The 10989-nt window shown below is 44.9% G+C and overlaps 4 protein-coding genes across 4 annotated transcripts; 2 read left to right on the forward strand and 2 right to left on the reverse strand.

Annotated features, from left to right (window-relative positions):
* Nucleotides 1–757: 757 nt before the first annotated feature.
* SAMD00019534_058770 (hypothetical protein) lies at nucleotides 758–2023 on the forward strand (the record flags this gene model as incomplete). Its single annotated transcript, XM_012898475.1, has 1 exon — nucleotides 758–2023. A coding segment is annotated over one exon (1266 nt), but the record flags the coding sequence as incomplete, so codon positions are not given.
* Nucleotides 2024–3573: 1550 nt separating this feature from the next.
* Nucleotides 3574–4646, reverse strand: SAMD00019534_058780 (hypothetical protein; the record flags this gene model as incomplete). Its single annotated transcript, XM_012898476.1, has 2 exons — nucleotides 3574–3599; nucleotides 3680–4646. 2 exons carry the CDS (start codon nucleotides 4644–4646, stop codon nucleotides 3574–3576), a joined length of 993 nt encoding a protein of 330 aa, XP_012753930.1.
* Nucleotides 4647–7083: 2437 nt separating this feature from the next.
* On the forward strand, nucleotides 7084–9282 carry SAMD00019534_058790 (hypothetical protein; the record flags this gene model as incomplete). Its single annotated transcript, XM_012898477.1, has 1 exon — nucleotides 7084–9282. The coding sequence occupies one exon, from the start codon at nucleotides 7084–7086 to the stop codon at nucleotides 9280–9282; it is 2199 nt and encodes a 732-aa protein (XP_012753931.1).
* Nucleotides 9283–9496: 214 nt separating this feature from the next.
* On the reverse strand, nucleotides 9497–10618 carry SAMD00019534_058800 (hypothetical protein; the record flags this gene model as incomplete). The annotated part of the gene is made up of 2 exons (XM_012898478.1): nucleotides 9497–10246; nucleotides 10334–10618. The coding sequence occupies 2 exons, from the start codon at nucleotides 10616–10618 to the stop codon at nucleotides 9497–9499; spliced, it is 1035 nt and encodes a 344-aa protein (XP_012753932.1).
* Nucleotides 10619–10989: the final 371 nt, after the last annotated feature.

Consider the following 10989-nt stretch of genomic DNA (forward strand, 5'->3'; position numbering starts at 1 on the left):
TGCTGGCTCTGTCTCGGGCACTGTCGCCACTTCTTCAGGTACTGCTACCGCCACCGCCACAGCCGGATCTGTCTCTGGCACTGTCGCCAGCGCCACCAGCACCACCGCGCCATCCACAGCCACTGCCACAGCTGGCTCAGTCTCAGGTACTGTTGCCACTGCATCAACCGCCACTGCTGGTACTGTTTCGGGCACTGTAGCCACTGCTTCAGGTACCACCTCAACTACAGCAACTGCCACTACTACTGCTACTGCCACTACCACCGCTACTGCCACAACAACAGCATCTGGCTCAAGTGCTGGATCAGGACACGCTTCATCCTCCACCACAGTACAGGTCACCACAACCAATGCAGGCAGCTCAGCAGCAAGCACGACAGCCCAAGTTACAACAACACTCAGCTCGTCGACAGGTGTCTCAACAACGACAACTGGTGGCGCCACCTCCCAACAAACATCGTCCACCACCACAGCCCAGGTTACCACTACCACTGGCGGAGGCACGGCCACATCCGGCGTGACCACCACCACCTCGGGTGGCGCAAGCTCAGGCGGCGCTAGCTCTGGCAGCACTACCAAGAAGTCCTCAACAACCTCAACGCCCACCGGTCAGACACCCAACGGCAACTCGCCAGACATCCCCACCGACGACTCAGGCGACACCACCTCCAAGCCACCTGCCGCCCCGCCCTCATTCAAAGATGTCACCTACAACATCAAGGGACTGACATTCTACGACGAGAACGAGAATGGAGCTATGGATGACTCAGAGGAACTGATTGGAAACGTGCGCGTATCCCTGCTCGACCGATACGGCAACGTCAAGAATTCAATGTTCACGGACAAGAACTGGTGCTTCACCAATGTGATACCAGGCGACTACTGTGTCCAGGTCAAGCTGCGCGACTACTCCCTGACGAGATACGATGAGGTTCACAATCACTTCAACAACTCAAAGAGCGGCCTATACTGCTTCCACTTGGACCCCGATCGCAGCAAGTGCTTCCCAACGCCATCCTCTATATTCGATGCCAACAACCTGACGATCAACTCTGGCTGGTTGCCAGACGTCAAGTGCAACATTGGCGGTTTTGCCTTCTTGGACGGCGACGCCAACGGCAAGTACAACAAGGGCGACAGTCTGTTGTCGGGCATCAACGTCAACCTGTACGACAACAATGGCCAGCTCGTCAAGACCACCACGACCAGCGACTCACTCGACGGCTGGACCTTCAGCGAGGTGCCATCTGGCGACTACTGTGTCAACCTGGTCTCGGCCACGTACACGCTGAGCAGCAAGCATCCCCAGGACAACCCATTCGAGGGCACCGGCCTCAAGAACGTTAACAAGTGCTTCCGCATCAACCGCGAGACATGCAATGAGAAGAACACCATTGGTCTGCCATTCGACAAGTCGCGCAGCAACTTGATGCTCAAGTCGGCTTGGCGCGAGAAGACCTACGCGATCGGTGGTTGCACATTCTACGACTTTGGTAACAAGGACGACACGTTCTACGTGCCCGACGTCAAGGTCACCCTGACCGACGCCAACGGCAAGACGCTCAAGACCACCGTGTCCAAGGCCACCCCAGACGGATGGCTGTTCGCCGGCCTGTCCGCGGGCGACTACTGCATCATCCAGCGCAGCGCCGACTACAACACCAACCTGGACACGGCCAGCGGCAACCGCTACAAGTACTGCTTCACTCTGAACGAGTCGACCGCCGTCGAGAACAACGCGCTCGGCCTGCCATACTTGGAGCGCAAGAACCAACATGTGCTCAACACGGGCTGGGTGTCCAGCCGCCAGTACAGCGTGGGTGGATTCACCTTCCAGGACAAGAACCGCAATGGATTGTTCGAGATGGACAAGGACGCCTACCTCGCCGGCATCAATGTGGCGCTGATGAGTGTGGATGGCGCGCAACTGATGAGCACGCAGTCCAAGGGTCAAGAGAATGGATKGGGCGTTCGAGAGATTGCCCGCTGGAAGCTATTGCATCAAGCAATCATCGTCCACTTATAAGCTGAGTGTATCCAACTCGCAGGCCAATCCATTCACTGCTGTGCAAGCACCGGCCAAATCCAGTGCCTCTGGCACCGAGGCAACATATTGCTTCACACTCAATCAAACATCAAAACTACTGGCAGGCTATGGTACTCAACAAGAAGGTCAGATGAGAATCAGTTCAGCATGGACCAACACTTAATCAACAAACTCAACATCATCTTAAGGACCAACACCAAACTTGTTTTTATCGATAATTCTATTAACAACAAATAATATAATAAATTAATTAATTAAACCAATCAAGCATTTAGTATATTCAATATGGTAAATTGCCAAAGTAAATTGCCAAAGTACAGGTGAGAGGTTATATAGTATTATTTATTATTACTTATTCTTTGTTGATAAAATACTTGATCCAAACATTGTTGTAGTACTTGTAGATAGTATGTTGCGGTAGTCCTATCAAGAGGTATCTGAGACATCGTTCAGAGTGATACGACGATTGGTTGATCGCCCGTTCTAGAAGTTGAGCCATATCTATCAACTCGGTAGAGGCGATATCATCTTCTGTTGGACTCTTGACCAACAACTCGGTGATGAATGTCAACACATCAACTCGATCATTGATCAAACATCTCAATGCACTCCCCACCAGGGTCGTGTGACTGAGTTTGACATCTGGCCATCTTGAAAGGATCATCTTTGCCAATGGCAAGTTGAGATGAGAGCAAGCATAGTCAAACACTTGATCCTTCTCCCGGTAGGACAATTCTTGCATTGAAATCAAAGTATCTAATGTAGCCACGTCCATTACCGATACTACCCAATTGTATGTTATTGAACCAAACCTTGCACCACAAGCAATGAGGTACTGACATATTGAGTAATGACCATTTTGGAACGCTTGATGCAGCAGCTCGGACATTGGAGCCCGTCGTGATCGTATTTTGGCATAGACTGGAATGTTTGCATCGAGCCAATGGACACACTCCAACATGCCAAGAGCACATGCTGACTCCATGATATTGATCACTGTTTTGGTTTTAAAGTTTGCTACCGATGCTTTATCAAGAAGATAGGTGATAACTGCTGGGTCCACATCCCAGGTGTTCCGAGGATTGAACTTGATTCTCCTCATAGTATCATCTTTGAAGAGTGTTTGATAGAGTTGCACTGTCATCTGGCTTGTATGAATACTGATGATGTCAAAGATCTTGGGCATATGTAGGCGATCAAACTCTGTTTGGATGATTGATTGAATGGTGGCACATCTGTCAATGTCCAGATGGTTCGTATAATATCGAACAGATTCAGTGAATATATCATAGTCAACTATTGAATCATTGTCCTCAACAATATCATCATCATTGAACATATCACTGATATCATATACTGTCAAGAATTTCCTGAGCGTGTCTGGGTCTGCCATTGATGTAAAGTTAATGAGGTCTGTCAATTTGCCTAAGTGATACCATCCTTCGTGTATCATGTACTCCAGTATCTCCATAGACTTGGGATAAGCTTGTTTAACATGATGGAAGTCGTGGTGTTGTTGAATAAAATCACAGTCCCTGGCCATCATGACCATCTCCAACGTTCCATAAGTACATATTGTGTTGAGTGCCAATGAAATTCGATTATCAATCTCCATCTCCAAGGACGACTCACATGATTGTTTCATGAAGAACTGAATGAACATCTGACGTGAATGATCACTGCAATCCTGGCGGATGTTGGTGAAGATATCCCTCCTGATGTAGGACCGGATAGGTGGCAAGATGTTCTGTGATGACATGATCACAAAGATGTCTGTGATGAGAACGCCAAACTCGGTAAGCACATCCAAGCATCTTGGGAGTTGCTCTTTAGTGCACTCTACATGTCGGCCATAGAGCTTCAAGAGTGCAAAGAGGAACTCGACTGTGTGCTTGAGCTCCTGCACATCGATCTCGCTTCCTGAGGGGATGAAGTGTGCATGGTAATGCTCAATATCATGACCAAAGATAAAATTACAATATGTGTAAAGTTGGTTGGCATCAAATTCCACATACTTGATTGCTAGTTGAGCCAAACCAATGTCCTGGCATATAAGTAACATTGCAAATGGATTGAATTGACTGATTACGTTTGATGGAGTGCATTTTGATGGGGCCATTTTGTAATAAGTATCAATGAATGTGATCACCGACCTGAGTATCAGAGACATGGCCGTATTGTAGTGAGTCTCAACGAATGTGATCAACGACTTTAGTAGAGATGACATGTCTACCTTGTCAAAGGAGTTTAGGAAGGAGGATAATGTTCGCTTGCCCCCCTGTATCATGTTTTCCATTGATTGTTTCGTCTCGAATGAGAGGAGATAGTTGAACACTGAGGCCTGACCATGATTGAGTGCCAATATGAGATAATATGAGGGAGATGAGTGGTATGGAATGGGAAGTATGTCCAATGCATGGTCTAGTGCCTGAGTCTCAAGCAGCTTGTACATATCGAGCTGTCCATGCTGCACAGCATGCTTCATCAATGAATAATGATTGTAGAGCATCATGTATCTGTTGTTGTGAAAGACATGTTTGAACACTACATAAGGCATCTCCTTGATGAGCAGCTCCAAGCAATCTTGAGACCAATACATTGTGTCGTTGTGTAGCAATCGTTCAACGAATGCATAATCAAACCTGTTGACCATACATATACCAACATCACTGAGATGATCATATTTGTAGAGTTTACCAATCGAGTATCTTGGTCTGCCAACGTTCACAATCCTTTTAAACATTGTCCTGTTGCGCAACACCTCAACAATGAAACCGTCATGTCGATTTTTATTGTTGTTGCATGCTTCACTACAATCACACCTTGGAAGCAATGACTTCAGTACTAGTGACAAGTCATCTGAGGACTTGGTAATGGTCTGTGACATTTTAATTGTTTGTCATATATGTGTTTGTTGATGTATTTGAAAAGTATTTATATTTTGATGGTGTGATTTGTGATTTGATCACAATTATTTTGGACCCTCCCAGTTCTTCTCGAAATCCTCTACCTTCATTGGACCGATCAGACACTGCTGTATTGAGTCATAATCTTCTTGGTCTTGTATTTTGTCTGTGGCGAACATTAGATATGATATCCAACTCGGATATGGTTGTTGATTTCCAAGTTTGATGTTCTGTAGTATTTGAACACAGTTCCTGCCCCATGTGATACACCTGTTAAATCTCTCAATGAGAATCTCTCTGCATTCTTCAGTACAACCTTCTTGGAGGAAGACTTGGTACATAGCATCTGCATTTGTAGGGTCAAAGTCTGGTCGACAGTTCAATGCAACTATCTTTCTACGAACATAAGGTGCATGCAATTTACAATAGTTCGCATCATCTCCACTGTTTCTTTCGGAATTTTCCATTATAATATTTTTTTATTAAGTATAATTTATTTGTTAAAATATTTTCCTCCTTGAACAATATTAATAATTAAATAAAACAATGAACATCACTATTGGTGATCTGATCATTGTGCGTATTATTGACTGAGCGAGGGAGTGAGTGAATGGAATAGTACTGTAGTCACATTCTTCCAATGCTTGAAGTACTCACCCACCTACATTATCACATATTTGTAAGTTGAGGACCAATGATCATGATTAAAAAGAAATGTATTCTCTTCCATTTTGAAAATGTAGTTTGTACTTCAAGCATTGGAAGAGGTTATCATCACTCGCTATTTTTTTGTGATACACATCGAGGTATGTTGGAGAATAATAATTACCGGTAATTACAATTTTTGTAATATAGTTATACAACAAAAGATTTATAAATGGAGTTGGTTGGTTCCTGGAACAATTATACTTATTCCAAATTAATATTCTCAACATCATGTCTAATTTGAATATCAATCAATTTCTTCTTGTCATAATAATTCTTGTATCCTTAATCAATTGTATAGATTGTCAAGAATCAGGTAAGTAATATTATTATTATTAAAAATTAGTACATATTATCCAGGATTTGGAACAGTCTACTATGGGTGGGATGGCGAATATTATATTCTACCTTCCTAGGTAACCATAAAAACACATGATAAAACTACTAATTATTATCTTAATGGTACTACTCTCAACTTGTACCTTGAGTCCGATCAGAATAATAATGATAAATATCAAATATATGTTTCATTGGTATCTGATATTGCTGCCTATTATATTAAAATAGATGGTCAATATTATAAATTACCTTTTGGTAAAGAGGAAAAAATGAAAGGTGAAGCACCAGTGGTCATCGAAGGAAATAATTAAAGGTCATTAACACTTTAATGTTAATCAAGTTCACAAAGACTTCAGGAGTTCGTAAACAATCAATCAATTAATTTAATCACAACATCTAGAACAATAAATACCACTCACTCATCAACTCTGATTCAAACAAACTCACACATTCACCCAGAGTAGCATTGTTTGTGTTGTTGTTGATGGGAGTAGATTGTTTGAGCATGTGATTGTGAGTGATTGGGATTGTGTGTGTGTTGTGTAGTAATACCAACAACAGCAACAACACATCTAGTTGTGTGCCTATGCCATGGCATCCCATCAGTATATACATACACACACACACAACAGTAATTAGTTAGTTGAGGTAGTGAGTGTTGTTATATATATATATATGTGTGCGAAAGAAACAGATGCAGCAACAACAACAACAACAGCAGCTATAACAACCAACAACAACATCAACATCAACAACAACGGCAACATCAAGCATGTGATGGATGAATGAATGGAGGTGATGATGATGATGTATAACGCATTTATAATCAATAACCTCGGGCTGGTATGCCATCCACTAACCATCTATCCACCAACTACAACAATATAAGCATAATCAGAATAAGAAGAGGAAGCATCAGTATCAGTCAGTACTCGCTATCACTATCATCAACATCTTCAACCACATATACTCAACATCAACAACCAACATCAACTTCCAACACTTATAGTCTCATATAGTAGTAGTTAGTACTTATTTATTACCTTTGTTTGTCTAGTTTGTTTGATTGATTGTTTAAGTAATAATATGATAGATGTCAATGCAAGCGACAGGGAGAGCAAGGATAGGAAGCGGAACAAACGAGGTGGAATTGATTGGAAGCGATTGGCACATCACAAGCCTCACTCCAACAGCAACAATAACAATGACAACATAGAGTTGACAATGTTTAAAGATGTGAACTCATCATCTTCATCTTCAACATCAACCACATCATCCAATGACACATCCATCAACAATAACAATAGTAATAATAATAATAGCAGATACTATATACATCCACACCTGTCACCATTCCAAGAACCTAATGGTGCCAATATCACAACGTCGTCATCATCGACTGGTATGATGACTGGCGAGTTCTACCTGTATCCCAACACATTGTCAATGTCATCCTCCACATCAGTCTCATCCACACAGCGCAATATATACCAATACAGCAGCAGTAACAGTGAGGATGACTATGACGATGATGAAGATGACGATGACTACATGGACAACTATCTCCATATCCATCACCATCCCAATCACACTCACACTCACAAGACCAACCCTAACTCCATGGAGATTGACTCATGTTACTCGGGTGATCCACTCGTGTCCGAGGTGCTCAAGGATGAGCGCGAGGCGATAAGTTTCATGGAGCGACGCGCCATTGAATTGGAGAACGTGGAGATGACCATCTCGACGCTGAGCGAGACGAGGGAAGCCATCCGCAAGGACATCAGACTCAAGCGTGGGTTCCTCAAACTCATCCAGCGCAAGAAGTTTGAGCACATCAAGACCATCACCAACAGCTACAACAACATTGCCACGCGCTATAATCTTACGTCACAGGATGCCCGCTCCCTCACACTGATCCTGCCCGAAGAGGTCATGCTACTCATCTTCCGCTTCCTCACGCCAAACGACCTGTGTAGTGGCGTGTGTCGCGTTTGTCGCAAGTGGCGCACACTAGCCTTTGACATCTCATTGTGGCGTTCAATCTGTCTTGAACGCGATCTCCTGGACAACACATCATTCATTGGCTCATCGTCATCATCACACCATTCAAACAACAACAGGCACATGTTGGCGATCAATTGTAGTATCGAGGATGAAGAGATGGACATTGGTAACAACAATAACAACAACAACATAACTGCGATGGATCACAACAATCATGGAGACAAGCCATCATCATCGTCATCATGGCCAAGCCAATTCAGCCAACAATCACCACAAATACAACAACTCGATCAATCACATTCCAGCTACAGCTCAAGCCGGGCGGCATGGGGCGAGAACTGGTACGTTGGCGAATATCGAAAGGACTCGAACTGGAGACGCGGCAAGTACAGCACGACTGTTTTGCGCGGCCACAAGGAGATTGTGTGGAGCCTGTTATTTGAACCCGAGACCAACACACTGATCAGTGGCTCAGAGGATATGACCGTCAAGGTGTGGGACTGCTCGCGGATGGGCGACACTCACATGTTCTATGATGACCTCGAGGACAGCAAGAAGCGTTGTATCAGAACATTGTCTGGCCACAAGAATGGCACCATATGCCTGGGAAGCACGCCAACTCGTCTGGTCAGTGGCAGTGCGGACGGCTCAATCAAAATATGGGATCGCTTCGACGGCGCATGCATTGAGACCATCCAGACACACTCCAGTGTCTGGTGTCTACAGATCGTCAATGGCAATCTGATCTGCGGCTGCGTGGATGGCACGATGCGCGTGTTTGACCTCAACACCACCAGCTGTCTACGAACACTGCGCGGCCACACGGCGCCAGTGCGCTGTCTACAAGCGATCAATCATAATGGCCAGGAGCTGGTCGTATCGGGCTCCTACGACAAGACCATCAAGATGTGGGACATGGACTCGCGGTGTATCAACACGATCCGTGCGCACACGCACAAGATCAACTGTCTACAGTACGACAGCGGCCAGCTGGTCAGTGGCAGCCACGACAGTCTGCTCAAGGTGTGGGACATGACCGGCCAGCTGATCCAGACGCTTCAGGGCCACGAGAACATGATCCACTGTCTACAACTACGTGGCAATAAGCTGTTGAGTGGCTCCACAGACAGCACCATCAAGTTATGGGACCTCAAGACTGGTACACACGTCAACACAATCAAAGGCCAATCCGCCGTCTGTTGTCTCAAGTTCAACGACTCTAAACTAATCACCGGCTACGAGGATTCAACAATCAAGGTATTTGACTTTGCATTCTAAGATCCATGGATCTTGATTGATCGATTAAAGTGTAGCGCTACATACTTGTACATTTACCCTTATTCGCCAATCGTTCGCCACTCATTCGTCACTCATTCGGAAACAGTAGACAAAGTACTTTTGATGGGATTTCTATGTATATTTATAATATTAATGATAATAATGTGTTGTGCCTACTGGGCCAACATCATGGAAAGGTGAACAAACGAACAACTTAGTTGAGCATAGCGGGGAAGAGGAGCATCTCGACGTAGAACATGATCCACAAGGTCTTGGTGTAGAAACGGGTGACTTGGGATGGCTGGTTGGCATCGACGGCCGACTCTTGCCAGCGAATGTAGAGGAGTGCGCACACGTGATACAGGATCACAATGTGAGCGTTCCAGGTGGTGGTGAAGCCCGAGATGTTGAGTCCGACGGCGATCAAAGCCAACAGAGATGGGAGACACATGAGGTTAATGCACCAGCGGAACACTCTTGGTGCTCCCAAGCTGATAGCCAAAGTGGAGTTCTCTCCAGCGGCCTTGTCGCCAGCCATATCTGGGATGTCCTTCATGACGGCGATGACAAGTGCACGCATGGCAGTCAAGGTCATGATTGGTGCCATGACGACGGCTGAGACGTTGCCCGAGGCGTGGGTGAAAGCGTGAGTAAGAGTGGTGAATGGAAGGATCATTCCACGGCACACAATGATGGAGAGGGCGGCAGTCAGTGCCTTGTCCTTGAGACGGAGGCCAGTTGAACCACCAGCAGTCTTTCCAAGCTTGAGTGAGTACCAAGTGCCAATGGCCAACAAAGTGGCGAATGGGACACAGATAAGCACATCAGATGTGGCAGCGCTCAACAGACCGACAGAAGCAGTCAAAGCAGCCAACACAATCTTCCAAGCACTAGACTCTGATAATTCACCAGATGCAATAGGTAAATTTGGTTTGTTGATCCTGTCTACTTCTACATCATATATCTATAGATTAGATTGATTGATTGATTGAGAGTGAGTAAGTGAGTGGGTGAGGGAGGGAATAGTTCAATCACATGGGTGATAACATACTTGATTGAGACCAACAATATAGAGGTTGGCCATTGTGTAGGCAAGCCAGAGGAGTGTGATGGCACCAGCAAAGGCTGGAGTGCTAGTGGTGGCTGTGGCGAGGGCGGAGTAACCACCGGCAGCAACGGCAGCCATGGTCCATGGTGTGAGGAATGAATGGATGATAGTATGTGGTCTGGCAAACTTCCATAACAATCTCAAAGGCTCCATTGGACCCAAACCAGACTCCTTCTTTGGTACATCTACCAATTTATCATTTGCTCTCTTTGATGTAGTTATACACATTATTATTTAACTTGATAATTTATATATATATTTAGTTAATTAAAATTAATAATAATAATAGTTTGATGATGTATATTTATAAGTAATAATTACTTAACTAAACTGATTGATTATGTTTGGAAGGACAGACTGACAAAGAATAAGGTATGTCATCAGCCAGCGAGTGACAGAGACTGGCGGAGGGTGGGGGAGTGGAGGAGGAGGGACCAGTATTCAGGTACAGATGATTGGTCGTGCTCTGGGAGGTGTGCAAGACGATACAATATCAATGACTAAACACGACAAATGATCCGATCATTGAACGATAGGAAAGGGGCGGTACGGAAGGTTCTTATGGCATAGGATAGCGAGAAAACGAGAAGCAGAACAGG

This window comes from Acytostelium subglobosum (genome assembly GCF_000787575.1).
Source record: "Acytostelium subglobosum LB1 DNA, scaffold: scaffold11, whole genome shotgun sequence".
NCBI lineage: Eukaryota > Evosea > Eumycetozoa > Acytosteliales > Acytosteliaceae > Acytostelium > Acytostelium subglobosum.